The sequence below is a fragment of the Falco peregrinus genome, chromosome 18 (assembly GCF_023634155.1).
Source record: "Falco peregrinus isolate bFalPer1 chromosome 18, bFalPer1.pri, whole genome shotgun sequence".
NCBI lineage: Eukaryota > Metazoa > Chordata > Aves > Falconiformes > Falconidae > Falco > Falco peregrinus.
Genome location: NC_073738.1, coordinates 564,934 through 588,619, shown reverse-complemented (window position 1 = coordinate 588,619; position 23,686 = coordinate 564,934). Strand labels below are relative to the sequence as shown.

Genomic DNA, 23,686 nt, shown 5'->3' with positions numbered 1-23,686 from the left:
ATGCTAGGAGCAGGGCTGCAGCCAGGGTCACCAGGATGGGGACAGGGACACTGGGAGCAGGGCCGGGGGCACGCCACTGGGAGCCGGTCACAGGCGGGAAACTCCAGCCGCTCGGAAGGGGCCAGGGGGCAGAGGCCGGCCATGCACGGCCCGTTCCCGGCGAAGGGGCCGTTTCCATGGAAAATTCCCAACCCGTGCGTGTGGGGCCAGGGTTTTGGCTGCAAGAGCTCGCGGCCGCTCAGGCTCCGCTGCGGGTCAGCGTTTTCCGGCTGCTGGGAAGAGCCTGCATGAGAACGGGCTCCTTCCCACGCCTGCCCTGGCCACATCCCAGTCCCCCTCCCGGGGTGAAAGCCGGGGTGACTTTGATCCACAGGGAGCCCCCGGGCATTGCAGCTCCGTGGTGCTGCTCTTCAGAGGGTATGCGCGCCCCCATGGGCCCCTCCAGCCCCGCTAACCAGCTCTGCAGAGCCCTGGGTGGCGATCAGAGCCCCCCCGGGGATGATGGATGTCCCCTTCCTGGGACAAAACCCCTTGCCGAGAGAGGGCCACGCAGCCGAGCACTTGGCTCCAGCGCTGGGGTCACATTCCCCAAGCCCTGGGACATGCTGCGCAGCACCAAGCACACCGCCGGCCCTGTGGGCACTGATCCTGCTGCAGCCCTGGTGTGAGCTGCTCAGGTCTTGCACAGCTCCAGGAGCCGCCTGGCCTGGTCCCCAGCGGTCCGGATTGGTGCTGGTCTGTACTGGGAGGCATAAAGAATCATCCCTGGCAAGGCTGGCAGGGTTGCAAGGCACTGGGCAGGGCTTGAACCCCACTTCACCCCAGGGCAGAGGGGGAACCCGCCGCCATCGAGGCCACGGTGCTGGAGCAGGTGCTGGGGCTGATGCGGGAGGGTCGCTGGGGAACCTCCCGGCCCAGAAAGGCTGAGCCCAGAGCTCAGGCTGGAGCCCCCTGCAGCGCAGGGGAGCCCGCTGGGTGGAGGGGATGGGACGGGATGGGACAGCAGGCGTGGGCAACGCTGGTGTCCGCTGGCAGTGGCAGGAAACCCTTCCCCCTGCCCAGTTTCCCAGCTCTGCTGCCAAGCGGTGGCCCCGAATTATCCTCTGCAACGTCCACTTCCCGCAGGGACCCAGCAAGCTGCGGGAGGGCTGGACAGCTTTCCTGGGGCTGCTTCCCATCAGAAGGTTGTGGGGGGGCTGTCCTTGGCTTTACCTTCTGCTCCTGGGGTGCTGTGTGCCCCCACAAGCCATGTGGACCCCATCAGGGATGCCCTGAGGCAGGTTCCCAAAGGCAAGTCTCACGGACCAGGCTGCCATGGCCAAATTCAGCACGGCAGCATCAGAGTGACCCCGGGCAAGGCTCAATGTGGGGGGGCAGCTGCTCCAGCAGAGCCAGGCCAGGCAAGAGAGGGCGCAAATGCCCCCAGGAGACACACAACAGTCCGTTTCACCCAGCAGACCCAGGGCACAGTCCAGAGGCAAAGCTGCGAGCTGGGGCAGGGTTGAGGACAGGAAGCCCTAAAAACCTTTCAGAGCACGAGCAGCTGATAAGATCCCCTGAAAACACAGCAGGAGCCCAAGACCTAGCAGGAAGGGAAGCGGAAAGGCTTAGTGTGGGACAGGACAGGGCTGGGGGACACAGAACCCTTGGGAGTGGGACAGGCTGAGGACAGGGGGAATCGGGGCTGAAGATGGGGTGAACTGGGGCAGCGCGTGCTCTAAGCACCAGTGAATGCGGAGCCTCTCCCACTGCACCTTCTCCCGGTGCAATCAGACCAAGACCCACCTGGAAGTTTGTATTAAACGTTTTCAAGGGTTCAAAAAAAGGTGTACAAAAAAGGGTAAAAGCCACTCTTGCCTCTTCTCCTGGGGAGGCTGGTAGAAGCATTTCCCCCCCCACCGGCATCGCCAGCTTCCTCAGCTACCCAAAGATGTGCTTTGCCCAAAGCAACCATCCCCTCCCCAGCGGTTAGGAAAGGGTTAGCAGAAAGCTCAAATACTTGACGCACATTTACACTCAGTCCTTAGTAATCTTGACATTATATTCACGCAGCTCTGCTGTAGCTGGGGATAACCCACGTGCCTGGAGAGAGCCTATCCGAAGGGAAAAATCTCCTCGCTGGAGGCCACAACTGCTGAAGACTAATCATATAAAAAGCATCAGCGCTCTGGGCTGCTCCCTGTATGGGGCAGGCCCTGAGCGCACAGTCCACAAATGCCATGGGAGATTTCTGCAGCCATGAAAGAGCGACCTGAGGAGTGGTTCCCTGTGTGCCCTGAGCATCCAGGTGCCAGAGCTGGGCAAGCAGGGACAGGGAAGGACAAGACAGACATGGGCCAGGACTCCGGTCAGCCCTCACGCTGCAACGGCACATTCACATGGGGTAGTTGAGAACGACATCTTGCTTGGCCAGCTCCAGCAACATAGGGTCATCGAAGAACTTGCTGATGCTCACATCCTCGCTCAAGCCCTGCAGGGTAACCGCAAAGCCAGAGGTTATGCCTCGGGCAGCCAGCCCTCCTACAGCCATTGCAGCAGAGATTCCACCAAAAAGCCCTGGTGTCCCACCGTAAGATAAATTTTTGGGCTCCAGAGAAGGCAAAATTTGCAAGGCATGAGGTGCTCCTCAGCAGCTTGAAGATATCCAACAGCCTCTCAGGAAGCTGCAAATAGGTGGATGCTGCTGCTGAGTGTATCTGCCAGCCCACTGCCCTCCCAAAGGGGAGCTTGATTCCCTCTGCAGTCCCTCCAGCCCCCCAGTCCAGCTCACTGAACTGGCACAGAAACCAGTTGCTGCTTCTTCCACAGGACAAACAGGCTAAATCAGGCCACCAAGAGGTCAGACAGGCTGTGGAAGGAGCGGGACTCAGCAGATGCTGCAGGACCCCACTTCCGACTGGAGTTGCCGCCAGGGGAATTGCTCATAGGACCATCCCAGGCACCAGCAGGCAGCATGGGGGACCAAGAGTGAGGGAAGTCCTGAGGCACAAAGGACATTCGTCCACTCTGGGAACACAGAAGGGACATGGCATGCCCCAAGGGATGACACCACAACAGCTCAGCTGCTGGTACAGATGGACGCTACAGGGATTACTCCCAGACATACCTTCCTACGCCTGGTCTTGATCATGAACTCTCTAGCCAGATGTGGGGCTGGCTGGGGCTCCAGGGGTCGGATGACAATGCTCTTGTCCAAGGGGTCACCAGGCACAATCTGAAACACAGGGCCAGATGTCAGAGTGATGCTGGGGGATGGTTCAACCTCCTGGAGAACTTGAACTGCAATGGGAAACACCCCTGGGCCATGCAGACACCCCCAGCCTTGGTGTGAGACAGCCCCAACACCCAATCTGTTCTCCTGGCACAGAGAAACGGTTATGCCACTAACAGTGATCATGCCTGTGAAAAGTCACTAATACGGTGTTGATAATCCAAGCCAAGAACATGTCCCACCTTGCCCACATGCTGGTGTACTCTAAGACCTCTAAAAACCTACCACCCAGAACAACCCATGTAGGTCCCAGTCAGCACAATGCTCTCTGCAAATCAGGCACATTTGCCCTTTTCAGAGATAAGCCTCAGACTTACATCTTGACCTTTAAGCCAGCTCTCGGGGCTCAGACTGCTGCTGCTCTCGCCTGACTGTTCCACAAGTAGCTGTGCACCTCACAGGGGCAGCTCTCCCACAAGACCTGATTTGCCCCAGACACTGAAGTGGCCAGACAACAGTATTTGCCCCAAACTCTGTTTTCCATAGGTTTAAAAAGCCACCTCTGAGAGACAAAGCCGAAGCGTGGCAACCTGTGTCCTGCAGCAGACCAGTGAGTGTGAGTCCTGCTCCAAGACTTCTGCTCCCCAAGCTGCAGAGCACTGAGTGCACCCAAGCAGCTTCCCTTCTCCCGGACAAGGATGTCCTCTCTCCAGGCACTAAAGGACACTTACGTTCAGCAAGCAGCAGCGTTCAGCGCTCCCTCACTAGTGCAAAGGGTGACGTGACATCGAACAAAGCCGTTGGCTTCTGGCAGACACTTAACAGCTACCACGCAAAACCTCCCCAACCTGAGATCCTTTGCGGATGTTCTCCAGAAAAGTTGTCCCGCACTGTGGGAGTTGTGGCATTGAGCTCTACCAAGGGCAGCTACCTGGGGCCTGATCCTACCACCTCCCTCTTCCCTGTCTCACTAGGGCATGGACTCACCTGCCAGTGGTGGAAGACAGACAGCGAGAAGGCTTGTCCCTGCGTGTGGGTCCTCAAGTCTGTCTCGAACCCAAAAGAATCAATGGCTGGGATAAAGGCCTTGATGGTGTAGAGAGGAGAGCCCGGGATGGGAGCATCTTGCGTCACATGGCCTCTGCCAACATATCCAAAGATCAGTCTTCCTATATGTCACAGCATCACTGAATCGTTTGGGTTGGAAGGGACCTTGAAGACCATCCAGTCCAACCTTCTGCCATGGGCAGGGACACCTCCCACCAGCCCAGGTTGCTCCAAGCCCCATCCAACCTGGCCTTAAACACTTCAAGGAACGGGGCATCGACAGCACCTCTGGGCAACCTGTGCCACTGCCTCGCCACCCTCACATTAAAGAATTTTTCCCTAATATCTAATCTAAATCTGCTCTCTTTTAGTTCAAAGCCATTATTCCTCGCCCTATCAGTACGCTCCCTGATAAAGAGCCCCTCCCTATCTTTCCTGTAGGCCCCCTGTAAGTACTAGAGGCCACTCTAAGGTCTCCCCAGAGCTTCCTCTTCCTTAGGCTGAACTCTCTCAGCCTGTCCTCACAGGAGAGGTGCTCCAGCCCCGATCATCTTCATGGCCTCCCTCTGGACCTGCTCGAGCAGGTCCCTGTCTATCTTACACTGAGTGCCCCAGAGCTGAGCACGGTGCTCCTGTGGGGTCTCATGTCCCTTTACATATTCTCCTCTCTGACACTTGGGAAGAATCAGACACAAACCAAAGGCTGTGTGTGATCCTGGACAATCCCCTCACCACATGGCATAGGGGCTGGGATCAGTCAAGGAAGCTTTCAGCTGTCCCTTCACACAGATTTCACCCTCTCCGCTTGCTGTACGAGCAGTGCCAAGCCTGTGAACGTCTCTAGCAACCTAGATCCCAAGTGAGCACTTGCAATACTAAGGCGACAGCCGCTGGCCTGAGCAGCTCACCTCCGTCTGGCCAGGACTGTGTACACCGCAGACACGCAGTCGGCAGGAGCCTGCACCTCCACAAAGTAGTAGGGCTCCATCAAGCGAGGGGTGGCCTGTGAGGAGAAAGGGACACAAGCCACTGAGCCTCCAGTAGCACCAACATGATTCGGCTCAGTCAGTCAGGGACTGGCACGCTTTGGTCAAACACCGCGCCTGACTGGGGACAAAGGGGCTCCTGCTGCGCCATGGCTGCCCAAACCAATGTCAAACAAACGCTGAAAGGAGCTTTTCTCCTTCTGGCCATGAGTCATATGTTTCCCTCTCCATGACACCCACCCTTCCCAGCAAGCCAAACAGTAGCAAACAGACTGGAATGTGATCACTTGTAAAACCTGTCTGCCAGCCCACAAGGGTGCTGGAACCATGAATGGATGGGGTCAGAGTAAACCCACATCCTTGGGGCAGACAGCGCAGCATGCATGCAGCCTGCACTCCCTAAGAGCCCTCAGAAGCCCGCACAGCACGAAGTTCAGTCTTTGTCATGCACAGCACAGTCCTCACCATCAGGAAAGCGGAATACACCACTCTCCGGGCTGTTGGGATGATCTGTCCTCCACCCCGATGCAAGGGCTCCTGAGCGATCACTGCATCCAGGATCTTAAACTTCACATTGCGGATCACTGAGGAAGGGCAGAAATGACAGCAAGTGACCTGAGGGGATGTTCTCTGCCATACCAGCACCAACCGTGCATTCTCAGAGACCGTGAGAACGTAGCAAAGACCAGGAGCCACCAGAAGAATTTCTCCTAAGTTTAATTTCAGCAGGGAAAGCATGACCATGTCCTAACCCTGCACATCAAACACAAACAACTCAGCAGCTTACCTTGCAGGGTGCACAGTGGTCTGCACCTAAACTACATGAGCAAAGTCAAGGTCTGGAGGAGCCAGCCTGCCAGCTAACAGGCTCTGGTCTGTAGGCAGACAGCAACTGCCAGTGCCTGAGTGGCATCTACAGCCAGGAAAAAGGGGGAGGTTCTGTTATCTCCCTTATCACCCATCCCCAGAGCTGTCCCCAGCTGTGGGGTGAGAAGGGAACTGGCCACTGAGGAACTGCACTAGCAAAATCACTTGAATGCTTAGAGATGGAAGAATTGGATTGATCTTATTAGCTCCACTTCTCCACAGGCAGGTCCTACTTACATTCATCACAGAGAGGCCCTTCCCTCGTCCCCCACTGAAATCCCTGCACAATGCTGTCCTTCACAGAGCCCAGCAGCGACTTGTCCACCTATAGACAGACAGAGTGCTTCAGAGACCAATTCTGAATCAATCACCCGGCAGTAACACACAAACCCCGGTGCTTAAAAGCCAGTTCCTAGAAAAGCAGTGATGACCCCCCCCATACCACCAATGTCCACCCTCCCCCTCACAGCTCAGGAGCATCATCTTCAGGTTTGGCATCTAGAGCTACAAATTAAGAGTACATATTTTGGTAATCCTGAAAGGCAAGCTGATTATTTTCCATTTTTGAGGATGTTGGCACAAATAACAACGCCTGAAAACCAGGCAATTTGCTAGCCAGCGTAGGTGGAGGAAGCACAGCAGATCCAAGATCTGGCAAACCAATGAGCACAAGAGCATTAAGACCTTGCTGCAGGTTCTGGAAGGAATGGTCACCTCTTTGCACCACAGGTGAAACATCTCACTGAAACGTAACCACCCTGCCCTGTGCTTCTCACCTCTGAGGGCAGCGTATCATCTACCAGGATGTTTGGGCCAGTGGCGTCTGGCCCAAAGGCCCAGATGGAACGGGCAGCCAGCAAATCCCAGTCGTATTTGGTCTGGAAAAATTCACCCAGCTTCTTTCTGATAGAAGAAGGAGGAAAGAAACTTTAGGAAACAAGTCTCTGACCTGCATTCACAATGTATTCACGACCCTGTTCCCTTCAGGCATAAAACGGTCTCAGCTGTTTACCTGGAGCAACTCATTTGCTGGGGCAGGGATGCTCACTGACTAGCTGGTAGCAATACTGAACGCAGGACCCCTGCCTAGAGGTTGCTGGCTGATACTGTGCACCTTGCAGATCCCAGCATTCCCTTTTTTCCCCCAATTATTTACTTCTAGATGGATTCCTACTCTCACCAGATCTGTCATACCTGTTCCACGTTATCTGGACTACTTCATTTTCAATGTCCTCTGCGAGCCCCTTCTCCAGAGGCTCAGCAATCATTGTGATCTTGTTCCTGAGAAGAGAGACGTTGCAATTAGTCCACAGAATGATGGAAATGGCAGTAACGGGCAGGACCTCAGGGACTGCGCACTGCTTGAACACAGCCAGGGAGATGAAGCCATCCATGTCCTTCGCTGTTACTGTCTTGCTTGCACAGACAGTCCATGTGCTTAGCAACTGCTCTCTGAAGTCTGTTGTTCAACTCCAGAAGCAGACTGCTAAGGGAAGTGTGGCCCCATCCCTCCTGCCAGATGTCCGGCGCTTGTCCAGGCACGAGCCAGGCGATATGCCTCTATGTCAGCCAGCAATTGCTGTGTCTGACACGTGAGATGTTGCCTTGAAGAACACCACCAACTTGAGTAACCTGCCCCCAGAGCAGGTCTTTCAGCATGCCCAACAGTTCAAAAACTGACCTAAGACTTTCTGTTCCCTGATATAAGGTTGCCAACCAAGGAGAGAGTGTAGCAAATAAAGGAGGGCCAGAAGAACCAGAAACCACAGAGGAAATACAGGAAAGCCATCTTCAGCAGATGACAGATCACAATTTCCCCAAAAATTCAGGTATAATAAGAGGTACTGTGCTCCCAAATCTCCTACTGGTTATTCAGCCTCTGTTCCCTCCCAGGCCTCCCTCTTTCAGTCATGTGCATCTCACCATGCATTGCTGGAGGAAGAAGATGAGACCAGGCTGTAAGGCTCCAGTACACCACCAGAAAGGAACAAACCCATTTCAAGATTAGGTATGGACAAAAGAAAACAAAGCTTTTGCTCGTGAAATGTTTGGGGAGTTACTGAAGGCAGCACTGGGCTCTCTGGCACCTGCTCAGGGATCCCAATACATCTCCTAGTCTTGGAAACACCACAAAACCAGTGAGAAGGTGTAAAAGAGAGGAGGATGTAGACCTGTATTTATTCCCTCTATTCTGAGTTTCTACAAAGCACAGAAAGATCCCTGGGACTCAAATAGGTTACTGAGGAGTTCAGCAGAGCTGCTGCAACAGAAGGCTGCCCACTCAGGCATGAGAACAGACCCTTTGGAGGGGATGAAGTCTAGCCTAGTCTCCAGTGAACCCCTCCATCTGCCTGTTGCCAATGCCCAGCTTGCCCGCAGACTCTTACTTCTTGTTGGGTGTCTCAGCAAAGCACTTTAGGGAGGATGTCTCCACCACTGTCTCACAGAATGTCACAACTGGATCGGCGACCTGGAGTAACAACAACAGGTTTGTATACTTTCTTGTTTTTAAAGAGATTGTTTGAAACCTTTGAACACCTACAAGAAAAAACATCAGCACTGGGTATGAATCACTGAGGCCTGCACAGGCAGCTTTAGTAATTCCTTCACTCAAACAAGACAGGAGAACATTTAAACCTAATTCCAGGTATGAAAAGTTCTGCTGTATTTATTTGATGCTAGCCAGGCAATGGCTGAAGTACAGGAAAAGGCTGGAATGTGGTCGTACACTCCTCTCCAAGCCAGTTTTCACTCTCTCAGTTGTGACAGAGTCAGGCTGGAAGAGTTACTTTTGCGTCCAACAACCCTTTTTCCGCTCCCCCCCTTTTAAAGGAACGTGACAAAATCCATGCTCTATGTTCTGCTAGGTTTAGTTTCCCATCCTTCTGAGATAGGGAGACAAAACCCCCTTCCCAGCTGAGAAAATCCCTCTCTCATTTCCTCACCTTGATATCAATCTCTGAATACATCTTCCGTAGATCGTGCATCACACAGTCCAGGTAGAGCTCCCCCGTCCCCAGGATCACATGCTCCCCAGACTCTTCCACCTGAAAGGTACGAGAGGCGTTCAACCGACAGCATTGCTGCTCACCGGCCCTCGCCTTCCAGGCTCCTACACAAGCCTGAGGAAGCATCAGCTTTACATAAACTGGTTGGGATCAGAGCACCCCAAGGAAATCGCCCACAGCCTTTTCTAGCAGAAAGTGCCGACGTGCTCTGCAGAAAGCTGCTTCCCTGGCACAGCAAGGTGTGTACTTTTCTACTGGATGGACAGTTTTCTGCTGTTTCCACATGACTTATGAGATAACTGCAACAGCATGAAAAAAACCCACAACACACAAAACAACCTACAGTAAAAAAATATTAAAGGTAAGCCTACGAGGCAGCCCACAGCATGAGCTGAAAACAGCCACACATACACCAGAAATACCTTAGTAGTAAGTGAGGGGTAACTCTTGTTGACTTTGCGGAGACCATCCAACATTTTGGGGAGCTCTGAGGGGTTGACTGGCTCTACAGCTATTTTGATAACAGATGTGGTGTTGAACTTCAGAGGACGGAAGATCTGAGCCTGAAACCAGATAAGGACAAAGAGCTGAAACTCTGCATCGTTAGATGGCTGCTGGAGTCAGACCCAGTGTTTGAAGGTGTTCTCTTTCCCTCAGTGGCTCTGCTGCCCTGGCACCTCAGCCAGCAGGTTTTTTAACCTCACCACTGGAGCTTCTGGGATGCGCTCCATCACCTTGACTCCTTGTAAGGCTGAGTGATACCAGTTAAGCACTATACCTCTTCATTGCCCCGAGGCTCCGTGACCGTTGCAGTCTTCACTATGGGCTGGTCCACTCCCTCAATCAGCACCCAGTTGCCAGCAGGAACCCGGTTTACCTCTATGTGATACCTAAAAGGCAGGAGAGCAACACTGCAGCACTTGCCGCTGCCAGCCTCGGGTCCCTTGCAGAGCCATCCTCCACCCTGGCAGCGATGACTCCCAGTGACTTCTCTCCCACATGAGCATATGGCCAGGGCCTTTCATACCTTGCAACCGAGATCCAGAGGCGTCCGACGGTGCAGATCTGGGAATCCTCCTCATCTTCCAAGGTATAGTTTTCTCCAAGGACCTTCACAGGCTGCCCAGCATGGATGGTACCACTGAGCACTCTGCCAAAGGCATGGAACTGAACACCATCGTCTGTGCTGTACATTTTTGTTGTGTGACACATCAGTGGACCCTTCCCGTAAGAGAGAGAGAAAGAGAGAGAGAGAGAAATGAGCCCCTCAAAATACAGTCAAGACAGACACAGACCTGGTAGGACTCTTGGATACAAAGTGATTAACAGGCTGGAATTTAGAAATACTTCTTTTGATTCGCCACGTCCTTAATTTTCTTCCACTGGAAGCCTTACTACTCCTTCCCCTGTATGGAAACCCCTGGAATGACTTTGGACTTTTCTGCAGCTCTTCTCCCTCCTCCTGCAGAACAGTAAATAGCACTCAGGACAAGGCCATGAGAAGAAACGTCATCTGCTGGCCTGCAAACCAGCTCAGGGCAGAGCACCCGAGCCTCACAGACCACAGCTTTCAGTCCCATAAGGTCACCCCATAACTGGCGATCTGGTGACAGTCACCACTGTATAGTTTTACGTGAGTACTCAGAACTCATTAAAGAGATTTGTTTTCTCTCCAGACATTAGAGCAAAAGTCATGGGCAAATTCCTCACTAAGCTGCTGGCTGGCATTGGTGTCTCTAGACAACTCTGAATGACAGCTCAGTACAAACTGTTTGAGGAGGAAGATTTTTGCAAGGCTTTGATATGAAAGGTGCTGACTAACTGATGTACGGTTATTTTTATCAGCACAGTTCAAATCAGTTTTCTCAGAGTTTGGAGAGAGAATCAAACTGCAAGGAAAAGGGACAAAAAGGCAGCAGAAGGACACAAAATCACCCTGCAGTTCCCACGTGCTCTGAAGTCCTGACCTAGTCCTGTTCTTCTCCGAACACTGTCAAACAATTCTCTCTCTCAAGGGCTGCCCTGGCAGGCAGCTAAAGTTTCTCAGAGTGAAGAGATTTGTTTCAGTATCGGATGAGAGGTTTCAAAATGCTGGAAGTCAGATCTGTGCAGATGGCTGTCTAGGAGGCAGCTGCCCTGTCAATGCAGTGAAAGGAGAGCATATTTGCCACGCTTTTGGACACTCAAGAGCAAAGCAGAAGAGTTTGCTTACATCAGGGTCGCATTCACTCATGGCCTCCCCTAGATCAGAGTCGACACCACCAGTGTAGGTATGCTCGATTTTTGTCTTGGCTCCCACCTTCGGGGAGGGGATATGCTGCACACACATGTCCACAAAGCCTGGAAAAGTAATAATTCATGAGAACAGGACTAAGCAGCACAGAGGAAAGAAATGGACTCCAACAACAACAAGGCAAAGCTGTTCTGACTGCAGCGCACCCACAGCAATGGGGAAGACGCGAGCAGTGTCTCAAGCTGTCCTTTGGAAAAATGGTTTAGTATTTTATATTTGGAAAGCTGAGAAGGGATTTGCATTACATGGCTGTAATACAGCCCTTAACTCTGTTGGTGTGAGACTAGGGTATTGGGAAGATTGTGCAGGGGAAGACGAACAGCATCTACCTGTGAATTCCCCAAAGAACTTCTTGCAGACAAGCCGCAGGAGGGGTCGGATGTTCAATTTCAATTCCTCTTTGGTCAGGTGGATGCCAAGTTCATCCAGAGTCCTGGGTAGGGTTGTGTCCACGTCCCCCACCACCTGCAAGACAACAAGCGCCACTCTCAGCTTTGCTGTGGGGATCAAAGCCAGTAACTCCCAGGTGCAGCTTCACCCACCAGCCATCACCCCCAAGGCTCTTGATCTGCTCTGCTTTAGAGCTCGCACAAGAACTGGTTGGCTGGTTCAAATTATCACTTGGCTGATATTAAAGCATACTAGAAAGAGCAAAGGCAGTTCTATTAACTGTGCAAATGTAGGGTTACGTTTGCAGGGAGCAACTGTTAAGGAGTTGTTCACTGCTGCTCTGCACCCCCAAACTCCATCTGTAAAGACCACTCCAAGCACAGGACAGGTGAGTCCCACAGGCACCAGACACACCACCACCACCCAGTGTTCTGCCCTCGGCTGCTGCGATCTGGAACTATGGGAAAGAGAATGAACCACCACATACCTGAGCCAAGATCTTGTACAGGGGCTCCAGAATGAACTCCACAAAACTGCGCTGGGAACTGCTCGTTGGGGCCTTTTTAGTGAACTTGCGGCTGTTGGGAGACCAACAAAGAGACATGAGGAGCAAGCACCCTGCAAGAACCCCTATGCAAACACAGCCTCTGCTCTTCCCAGGTTAGCTTCTCCCTCCCAGTCCTCCTAGGAAGCTGTCAGGGACACAAGAGTCCTCCTTACTCCAAACAAAGGCCAGAGGAGGTGCTCTGCTCCCATGGATTCACACCAAGCAAGAGGCCTGACTCGACCCTTCCCAGACACTACTCCACCACAGGATCATAGGACAGCTCAGGTTGAAACAGACCTTGGGTGGTCACCTAGTTCATGTTTTACAGGGAAAGGAGGCACAGACCCAGCAATAAACTAACAGATGTTTAAGCAGGCTTCTTACGTCTTCGGGTTGAAGTAGATGTCACCCCAAAGCCGCTTTGCAAACTCCTGATAATTGATATCGCCTAAAAGGAAAAAGCAAATGACAAAAGTCTCTCAGATGTCACTGTATTTCATCTCGGAAATCTCTGGATTTTGGCTTTTAAAACAACCCTGAGGACAGGATTTTGTGGACTGATGCCGGTGAGCAATTCTGAATAAATGATTAAGCCCCGGCCTGGGGAGACCAGGCATAAAACAATCCACTGAGGATGACACCAGCAGCCCAGGTGCACCGTGGGTTCACAGACTCGCTTCTCAGGAGCATTTCAACTCTCTCAATTACACACAAGGTTAGCACTGAGAAGAGCTGGCCTGCCAGACACTGCGCTGCAGGAACCCAGTTACATCTGCTTCATTTGTTAAAGCTGCAACCTGACACTGTAACGCCAAGGTGCTGGGATGGCTCACACCCCATCTGCCCCGCAGGCTTATCACAGGCATTTTCTGCCTTGTTGAACATCTCCAGGTTCTTTTCTCTGTTTCAGCTAATGCACCAAGTGCATAGACAAATACCCAAGCGCTGAAGGAAAAGTGTAGTGCTTGGCTGTCATGGTGGATTTACAAATAATAAGACAGCGGTGATAATTTACAGCAGTTTCCAAACAAGCTTTTGCTGTGGGCAGATGTACAAGCATAAGAAATTTCATGGTGGCTGCAGTTTTGACAGTTAAACTACTATACCTCATGGTAGTTGAGCTGACTTTTATTAGCGGCTGCACATAAAATCCCCAGTGGCCACAACCGAATAGCACTGACTGCAAGTGCCCGTTTAGCTCGTGTCTGCCCCGCATGGATGGTATCTCCTGCCTACGGTGCCTGCATCTTTATCAGTCCCCCAAAGAAAGGGTATCATCCTAGCAGGCACTGAGTTAATGCTTTGATGCCCAGGGAGCTCATTTATTTCTCCAAACTCACAAGGACACGTGATAGTCCTGACACATCAGTCTCTGACCTCTACAACTTCACCCTCCCTCAGGCTAACTTCTTTGCAAGAGCTAGGCCAGCTGCTTTACAACATCCTTCTTTCCCTGCTCACGGGTCCTACAGATCACCCCAAATTCCCCAGTGTGAAACTTCAAAAACCTGGGCCGTTCAGCTGGCTAATGCAAGGAAAAGGCCCACTTTTACAAGTGGCAGATTGCCTTGAGTGGGCACCTGGGGAACAGAAAATTAAATCAAAGCCAGAAAAAGACAGTTTCTTAAAAAAGAAAGAGGGCAAGAGTGCAAAACCTTGTGGGCCAAGCCTGCGCCGGGCTGCAGCTGAGTCTCAGACTCTGGAGACCTTTGTGAGAAGGCAGGCAGAACTTAACTGCTTCACTTCTGAGCTGTTGCAGTAAGAAAGCAAAGCACAACACAAACACTTGTCTTCAACTGCCATGGCAGAATTTGTTTTTTCTGCTTAAGGGCATGTATAAAATGCTGGCTTCTGACTCAAGAAGCACCTATCAGAAGAAACTATCCAGCTAAAAACAAGTTAGAACTGTACTTTTGCTTTTTACTGCCCAGGACTCAGATGTGCAGTACCTCTCAACTCCTAGAAATTCAAGAACACGTATACTGGCCATATACATGCAGTGACAGTTGAAGCTGAATGGCATAGAAAGCCTCAACAAAAAAGGTTACGAAATGAGATGTTACAGTGTACAAGGCTTCTGGATAATCCTCACCATATGTATCTGCATAAATCTTTGCAAAAGATCCCAGCGTGAAGCAGATGCTGTACTGTGAACTGGAGAAACACACATTCCCCAGAAGGGGAGACAGAACGAGGTTCTCATCGGTAGAATACATGCTGAGAGGAGACAGTTTTTGAGACAAGAAAAATAAAATAAAATCAATGTTATGAACTAAGGAAAACACTTCAAACCACTTCCCACACCAAACAGCAGTATGTGATAGGCAAGGATTCTGCATTGCCAAATAGCATCTTAAAACGGGCTGCATCATGCTTGCCATTGGAATTTCACGGCCAGTATCACTTTATGTCTATAAACTTCAAAGCATTAGTGTCCAAAGAAGTATTTCAAGATCTAAAACTAAAACATTACCAGCACAAGTGCTTTGTATTTCTTATCATGTAGAATTCTTCTTCCCCTAACTAAAGGCAGCAAAGTTGGTCAACCAAGCAAGGGAAAAGATACTACAAGGCAAATAGCGTAGGGGTAGAATTTAATCAAACACTTAATGAGTTCACAAGCATGCTAGACAGGATAAGTTACCCTGCTGAGAGCTGCTTGATGCCAGCAGCAACTGAACAGAGACACATGCAAGTGAGCTCGTGTGCAAATTCACACGAACTTGAAGAGGAAAATGCTGTTAAGGAAGTCACCTGGATGCAGAACCCCCACAATAACAATGCATCGCTACTGCAAAAGCCGGAGAAGATGTCCCTTCCCTCTCTGAGCAGGGTCTTGCAAGGTCTGACCATAGCAATATCATGAGTCTCTGTTCAGGGGTTGGGACAGCGAGCTCCCATTCGTTTTGTAACAAAGGTTTAGGAGCTGTGAGACATCTCAACCTACAATTTTGAGATATAGCCTGGATAATTTCAGTGTATTCGAGACATCTGGGAGCACAGAAGTTCCCTGCTCTGGTCATATGTCCCCCCTCCCTACTTTTTAACGGGGGGGTTGAAGGGGTGGGAAAGAGCTGATGCCATGAAGCTTTTCAGGCAGAGCCAATCCTGCCTAATTCAACAGACTGGCCGAGATGAATTTGCAGCAGTTCTTCCTGCCCCATTTTCTATGATTCAACACATCAAGAGACCAACTCATTAGGTTTTAGGCATACACAAGGCTCACAGAGAGAAGCATCTGCAATGAAACAGGGACAGCAAGTACTAACCACACACCATGCCAATCACCGATACCTGATCAGACCATTAACTTCGTCTACGATATGTCTGAGTTTGTAGTAAGCATCCGTAGGGGGCAATTTCAGCTCCAGGATCAGTCGGTCTATCTTGTTGATGCACACGGTCACTGCTAGCCTTTCCTGCACCGCGTGCTTGATCAGCCTCTCCGTGTTCAGCATTACCTGCAGGGAATAACGAGCATAAGCACCACTAGCGCAAGGCCTCCATAAAATGCTATCTAGTGCGTGACAGACAAAGCAGTGACCCTTACACACAGGGCTGCAAGCCCGTAGAGAAGCCTAAGCTCAGCCGGCAGCAGTCAGCTACGCTTCCTGAAATTTAGAAGTAGGTGCTTGCCCAACCCAGTTCCGTGAATCCTACCCCTTGGACATCTCTGATATAAATAACCTGCTCAATTTTAGGTATCATGGGGATGGAGATGCAAACAAGTTAGATAATCAGCCTACAGGTCACATTCATCATGTCAGCCCTGGACACAGAAGCCAGAGGATTGTCTCCCTGTTTTGGCTGGAAAACACTCCCGCTTCCCAAACTGTCCGCCAAAAACCCTTCACCCTGCAAGGCTGAATCCATCCCAGGCATTCAAGCTAAGGCAGATCAAAGACTCCAGAGGAAGAGATTTGGAATTTAACCCCTAGAAGAACCTGGCACTCACCCCCTCAGCCGCATCAATGAAAAGCACAACGCCATCCGAAATACGAAGGCCAGCTGTCACCTCATCAGAAAAATTGACGTGACCTTCAAAAGCACAAAATGGTGGTGAGACCAGAGTAAGCCCCGATGCCAGCAGCACAGAGGGTGGAAAGCCATCCTTCTGCTCTGCAGCTTGTTTTGGTCACAGGTATCCAGCAAGGCAGAACACAGACGGCTTCCTCCTCAGACAGGGACCCGGCAGTGGCTGCCAGAGCTCTGTATAGGGATTCGCTTCAGCTTTAATGCTATTTTTTGAGAATAAACACAACTTATTTAACAGGCACTTTTCCTCACATTTGTTACTGTTTTTCTCACAGCTCTGCATAAGTACTTCAGGAAAAGGAGGAAGATTACTTCTCATCAAAGAACAACAGATGCCTCTCCCTCCAGTCTCCTCCTGCGCGCTAACCTCCCTCGTCTTGAGTTGTAACTCAACAGATGTGTCCCAAGACCCTCTTTCCTAAAGTTTGGCCTCGGTTTCTTACAAGTTGATCTGCGATTATGTTCCCCCCCACAGGAGCTTGTCAGAGGCTTGAGGGAACTTGCTGAGAGTCTCACTGTGGGGCAACAGCATCTGAGAAAAGCATGGTCCCCACTGTGCATGGTGATACCTGGAAAATCCAATTCATTACGTGCTGCTTGTACACTTGGGTGAAACACATTTTCAGCCTCATTAGCCCTCAATTATGCCAGCTAATCAGAAACACAAACAAGACTGACTAAAAGCCAGCTGCACAGTCATTACTGCTGGAAGTGATTTCAGAAGAATGAACTTAGCTAAAGGCTCAGGACTAGGCTGAAATCATCTATAAAAAACACAAAACAAAACATGGGTTTCCGTCTGTAAAAGAAAGCTTCCCAGGGTTTCAGTGTGCCTAAGTGACATTTCCACATCAGTCCGAGGGTATAGATTCTTTCTTTGTTTTTCTGAGCCAGTGCTACCCAACCCCACCACCATCCAACACAAAAGCTCTTTGAAGGCCCTCATTAACCATCACTGTACATGCTTTTACTGCTCTGCTCCTGTCAATAGCACTATCCAGAGGACCAAAGAGGTTTATTAAAGAAAGAAATCTTGATTCACATGGTCATGTATCTGCTCCACACATCAAGTTGCCTTTGGCAAAGTGCAGCCCAAACCAGGATTTTCAGGATTATACAATCACCTGGAGTGTCGATGATGTTGAAGAGAAAAGACTTTCCCTTGGTGTCCGGCAGAACAATTGTCACTGGTGTGCTCTTGATCCCTACTCCCCTCTGAAAGAAAGGAAATCAGATCATCAGTCAAAAGGAAAAAAAAAAAAGATCACCATGTAAAGATGTAAAAGTTGATGAAGGAAAACTCAGAGAGATGGAAAGAAGTAAACATCCATACAGGACAACCTGTTATTCCCAGGGAAGGAGTAACAACCTCAGATCACTGCAGTATCCAGCCCAGCTCCCCCACCTATACTGGCTCAGGCTGGTGAGCCACCACTGCACAATCCATACCCGATTTCAGCTGAGGAAGTATAATATGCAATACCAGTGACAGAATAAGCGTGTTTTCCTGTGCTTTTGCCCTTCTGCTGCTATCAAGTTATACCTCAAAGTGTAAGAAAGATTTGATCATACGGAGTATAAAGTAGAGCATTAAGATGTAAAGAAAAAAGTGCTTCATAGGATTGTTCTGGTCATGACAATATTTAGCGAGCAGGACAAAATAAGATTCCCATTCACACCCAACCACACAGAGTCAGAGCACCAGCTAAGAGTTCCCATCACAGGAAACCAAGGAGAAATGTATTTATTTTGAAATCATAGGTTTTCTTCTCATCCACCACTACTGCGAACCCCTTCCACCTCTTTCTCTCAAAGAAAATAAGTTACCAACATACTGGGATAACTCTGCTATAGATTCTCAACATTACACACGTTCTCATCTCAGATAAATAAAATCATACATGGAGATAAGGGTTGCAGGAAATGGAAGAAAGTTGGACCAGGGATCCTACTGAGGCAAACAAGAGGAGCAGATCACTTTACTGATGAAGAAAACAAACAAAATGAAGGCACAAAACAATGTTAAAATGGAACAGGAAACTGCCTACAGTAAGTAACTGTGAGCAAAGCATGAAACAACTGGGTAAAAATCACTGCCTATCCTACAAGACTCACCTCTTGCTCTGTGAACAATATATCAGTGTAGCAAAGCTGCAAAGACAAAACAACAGTCAGAATATCACATTTTGGTATCAAACAACACTTTTGAAGCAGGACATGATAACTCTTTACATATGGTTAAGGTGGCAAGTAAGTGACAAGAGACAGAATTAGGACAGAGCTCTGGCGTTCCAATCCTACGTTCTAATCACTAAATCCCATTTTCCCCACGTACAGTCATTCTCCCTCTGAGTGTAAAAGCCAACCCATGTTCCCCAGGGCAGGAACAGACCAAAAGCTCACTTACGTCCTGGTCGTAGCGCTTCCGGATTTCTGGGTGTGTCTGTTCTATCAGGCAGTCAACAAAACAAGTCTGAAAAATAGCAGACCACAAGAGAAAGGAGGTGACTACATTCAGACAGATGAATACCAGTACAACCCCATCCCTCCAGTAGCAATACAAAGTTGGGCACGGTATTATTTCCATGTGGCTGAAAGAAAACCTACAAATAACTGCATTAGCAAGAGAAGCAGAAAGAGACTGCTCCTGCAGAGAGTAAAGGGTCAAGAGCAATGGTAGAAGTAAGCAACAAACAGATCATTACTACTACCCGATATACCTTGGATATTCACACTACCTTGCCGTGGTGAAGGTGCCCACACAGAGTCACATTTCGAATTAGCTCTGAGTTGTCCATCAGATCTGCCAGGAAACTGGAGGAGCAAAAACACAAAAGACTGTTGGAGGCTTCTGCTGTGTCTAAGAAAAGTAGGTGCCATTTCAGCTACACTTTCTACCCAAGGTGCCCCCTGAATCCTCTCCAAACTTTCATTCTGCCAATGCCCTGCGGAGGAAGAATCCCACTTTCCAGATGGGGAGGATGCAAGTTGGAGTCCTAGACAGATGGCAGTGGGTGGGAGGATATGGAGCTGGTAAAACTGCCAACGATGGAATATTATTGAATATTTTTCTTCTCTTTAGTCAGTATTAGAGCAAAAGTCACATCCATGTACTCAGATGATGAAATACTTCCACTCAAATAGTGGCAGGCAGTCAAGTAAATCACAGAGCTGGATAACAAGCACCCCACACAGTTCTAAAAGGTACCCACAGGGCTCCACAGACCATTAATTCTGATTTTCAGGTCTTAAAACAGCGATGTTCCCAGGGACTCAAGGAAACAGTAATAGAATTTCAAACTTTTTAGAATTAGCAGCTGAGCTGGATAATGATGGGCCAGCCACTTCTGCATGGGTCCTGGCCAAAATATAATTGAGATCCTAAATTACCAACTCCCTAAAAAATAATGGCAGGCTATAAAAGATGTATCCGTTGCTATGGGTCTGCAGAACATAAGTGCTGTCAAATAATCTCCTTTTAAAAAAGACTTCATTTTCATTGATGCAATAGACTTCTTAACATAGAACGTTTTGATCAAGAGCTAAAATACACACAAATCAATAGTAATACTGATTAAAAGCTTGCTTATTGGCCTTAAAATGAGGCTAAATGGGAAATCAATACCAAGCTTGCAGATTTCTGGCTATGTCCCGCAAGGAATTTCTCTTGGCCCCATCCTAACCCTTCACATCACCAAACGCGATGAAGAGGAATTCATTGCAGATGGAACAAGCAGAGGACAGAAGGATCAGGAAAGCGGTAGTCAATGAAGAGTACAGGTTGTTGACTAAGAGCAAAATGGACTGCTTAGAAAAATAAGATCCAGCAGGCTATTTCAATCATATCTGGCTGTATCAAAACTATGAGAAACAAACACCAACATTCCAAAAAGGTCCTGGGCATCCAAGTAACCATCAGACTGAATATAAACTCCAGTGAAATTTTGTTGCCGGAAAACAACAGGATCCTTGATGACAGGCAGAGGGACTGCTCACATTGGGGTCTGTTTGGCACGCAGGGAACTGCTACTCAGTCTGCACCTGGTTCTGGGATCTACGCTTGGAAGACAACTATTAAAAACTGGAAAAAGCTCTGACTAGCCATGAAGTGGCGTATGGAAAGATGAGCCTAACGAGACACTCACGCAGCTCAATCTGTTCATCCTCAAACAGAAGACAACATACAGGAACACTACACACGCAAGGATACAGAGCCCCTCCACCCATCGACAAAACGTAGACATTGATGATAAGATTGTATTTTAATCGGAAAACGTTTTTATTCCTTACCAAAGTTGTGCAAGATATTACATGCCAAATATTTAATTTGTTTGGATCTTTTTCCAGGTTTCCTCCCAACCCTGGTGTCTCAGGGGCTGCTTTGCAGGGTACAACCAGCAGACACCATCAAGAGCAGCAGAACTGCAGCTCAGCTGCAGCATTATGCTGACCTACACACAACTTTGCATACAACCAGTGGTATAACAATTCCCCCTGGAAATTCATCCTGGAAATTCTTCCAGGGCAGACAGGAATTAGAGACAGCAGTAGGCCAATCATCACTGGGATCAACCCAAAATGTCCCAATATGAAGTGTGCCACACACTGACCATATAAATACTTCTTGTACCGGTCAAGAAAACTTGCCTTCAACAAATCTGCACCACTGGAGTTTCTGAGTATCAAACTCTTTATTAGCTGTCAAAGCACAATTTACATTCTATTTCAGAAAATTATGCACTGTTCTACATACTGCGGAGGGAAAGATGAGCTGTAAAATGGTTACTCTTGTACTTTCTTCTTCTTGTTCCTGGTACCAAGTCAGGGAAATGGCTGCACTCAGTTCCATTGCTGAGAACTGACTTGTTTGCTAAGAAACAAAGCCAATGCCCCCCGAAATCTGCCTCCTCCACATAGTACCTACCACTCTGCCTCCCAACCTTTGCCTACAAACAACAAAAAGTGAGGAAATCACAGCACAGATGGCTCGAGCCAACATACAAGCTTAAAATCCCTACATATTACTTACTCCATCTCGTAGACAGTGACCGGTAACGTCTGTTCCATCAGAGAGAATTTTTTTGTTTTCACAGGTTTAATAATAGGCTCTGAAAACAAGAGAAAGAACAATAAAACACTGTCACCAGAGACCCTGAACCCAGCAGACTCAGAAAACAATCATAGGGAGCAGGGACTTTTGCAGACAAAGCCACAATTTTCAAGCTGACAGGTTCTTTTAGCTTCTTATAAAAGCAGTTGTACTAGATGATCCTTGTAGCTCCCTTCCAACCGATCTATTCTGTTTATTATAGAAGGATCAAATGAGATGACAAATGCATTTTTATTTCCCCTTAAGTACCTTTCCAGTATCTGTTCTTTGAAAGATGTATTTGTTTGGGATCTGTAACAATCCCCAAGCCTAGGATTAGTGCTAGACAAAGAGTCTAGTCTTGGGGCTGAGAGGGAATTTGAAGGGGGCATTAAAACCAATGGGGAGAAACAAAGGGAATGGTATTTTCCCTTTTCCAAGGAGCCACTAAGAGTCTTCTCCTCCCTCCATACCCAACCTGCTGCTTCCTCACCACTTACCAGTGAGAGGCTGCGTGTCTTCCTCTTGTACTATTGTCTCTACTTCAGGCCCATAGACCTCCTCAGCGGTGGGATAGTATTTCTTATCCTCATGCAGCACCACCTCCATCCCAGGGTGGTCCTCATCATGGTCCCCCATATCATCATCATCGTCATCATCCTCAAGCTGCAACCAATGCTCACATTTAGCTGCTGCCAGCACAGAAGTGTTTTACAAACACCAACCATCCCAGAAGGTACAGCTCTGACGTTGTACAGCAAAAGTGAGCCACAAACCCAGCCTGGGAGCCACTGCTGCAGCCCCAGCACCTCACATTCATCAGCAGAGCAGCTTGCGGAGGTGCCCTCTGTAAGCCACACATCTCTCCCTACCGAAAATTAACAGCACCTTGAAAATTAACAGCAAAAGGACTTGCAGAGATGCCTGCAGAGGGAGTGACTCCCGCCTCTCACGCACACACAAAGAGAACCACGCTCATGCACAACACACCACACACAGACACCACTTTCAGATGATGTGCAGGAACAGGAGACTACAAGGGGCTTCCTCGATCCTCTGATGCTGCCCTCCCTGCCCTACTCTGGTGTCTGTGAACTCTTGCTCTACCTTCACCACTGGAAAACCGAGCTCCCTGCCACACTGCTGTACGTTACTAAAGGCCTGAAAGCCTCACTGTGTGGAAAAGGATCCTCCACTTGACCGAACGCCAAAAAAAAGCCAAACACAGCCTGAGCTACAGAAGCTTCCAGTTTGAACCATGATTCAAGCAGAAACTTTGCCTTTCCCTCCATCACAGGAACAGGGGAGCAGCTTTTGCTAAACCCTTTAAAAACCAAACCCACTCTGATCCTCGGGAGTCAAATTCCACCGCTGAACAGTGGTGGACACTGCGGACCCAGAGCCCAACACTGAAAAGGAATCGCTGCAGGCGGTGAAGGACCGTGGTGCATGTCCCCTGCTGCCGTGGGGTTACAGGCAGGCCCCCACGCCCCTCGTGCCTCCCACCACCACTCACCTCGTCCAGGTCTTTGGACTCTCTGCCCAGCTCGTCGTCGTCATCGTCCGAGTCCAGCTCTGGCCCGATGTAGTTCCCAAACTCGTCGTACAGGTCGGTGTCCATACTGGGGCGGGGAGGGGGTCGGAGAGTGCAGGCTCTGCTCCCAGCCCCCCGGGACCCCTGCCCCAGGCGCCCCCGGGGACCCCGGCCCGAGGCGCCCACCCCCGGGACCCCGGCCCGAGGCGCCCCCCGAGGGACCCCGGCCCGAGATGCACCCTGCACCCGGCGCCGCGCTGCACCGCGGCCCCCGGGCCGGCCCTGCCCTGCCCCCGACCTGCCCTGTGCGCGACCCCCGGGCCCGCCCGCCCCTCACCAGGACCCTGCACCGCCCCGAGAGCCCCGGCCTGCCCACCGAGCGCCCACCGCCTCCACCGCCCCCCCCCCCGGGCCTACCCTCAGGCCTACCCCCAGCCCCGCGCTCACCCGCCGCGCTGCCCTCCCCGCCGGCGCCGCCGCCACGGCTGCGGAAGGCCCCCGAGCTGCCCCCGCCGCCTGCCACAAAGGGCCCCCCGCGCCCGCCGCCCCCGCCCGCCGCGGGGGAGGGCCCGGCCGGGGCGGGACGGGCCGAGGCCGGGCTCGGCGGGGTGCCGGTGGCCGCGGGCCGGGCCGGGCGGCGCGGGGCGGCGGGGCCGGTTCTGTCAGGCGCGGCCGGGGC

At 50.4% G+C, this 23,686-nt stretch overlaps 1 protein-coding gene across 1 annotated transcript; it reads right to left on the bottom strand.

The window, feature by feature from the left end:
• Positions 1 to 1,788: 1,788 nt before the first annotated feature.
• Positions 1,789 to 23,592, bottom strand: EFTUD2 (elongation factor Tu GTP binding domain containing 2). Its single transcript, XM_055789923.1, has 28 exons — positions 23,455 to 23,592; positions 22,990 to 23,095; positions 21,974 to 22,139; positions 21,414 to 21,492; positions 19,123 to 19,198; positions 18,792 to 18,857; positions 18,500 to 18,535; positions 17,509 to 17,599; positions 16,305 to 16,387; positions 15,644 to 15,810; positions 14,442 to 14,566; positions 12,734 to 12,797; positions 12,290 to 12,380; positions 11,742 to 11,877; positions 11,332 to 11,459; positions 10,147 to 10,340; positions 9,898 to 10,009; positions 9,542 to 9,682; positions 9,057 to 9,158; positions 8,499 to 8,581; positions 7,306 to 7,392; positions 6,888 to 7,014; positions 6,349 to 6,436; positions 5,710 to 5,828; positions 5,167 to 5,261; positions 4,199 to 4,352; positions 3,107 to 3,214; positions 1,789 to 2,470 (listed from the first exon to the last, which is right to left on the bottom strand). The coding sequence occupies exons 2-28, from the start codon at positions 23,092 to 23,094 to the stop codon at positions 2,375 to 2,377; spliced, it is 2,919 nt and encodes a 972-aa protein (XP_055645898.1). The 5' UTR covers position 23,095; positions 23,455 to 23,592; the 3' UTR covers positions 1,789 to 2,374.
• Positions 23,593 to 23,686: the final 94 nt, after the last annotated feature.

Coding starts and splice junctions, on each gene's coding strand:
- EFTUD2 (XM_055789923.1), bottom strand. CDS start 23,094: ATGGACACCGACCTGTACGACGAGTTTGGGAACTACATCGGGCCAGAG. Junction 6,437..6,887: donor ATGATACGCTGCCCTCAGAG/GTGAGAAGCACA, acceptor GTCTGTCTATAG/GTGGACAAGTCGCTGCTGGG. Junction 5,829..6,348: donor AGGGCCTCTCTGTGATGAAT/GTAAGTAGGACC, acceptor GCCCTTCCTCAG/TGATCCGCAATGTGAAGTTT.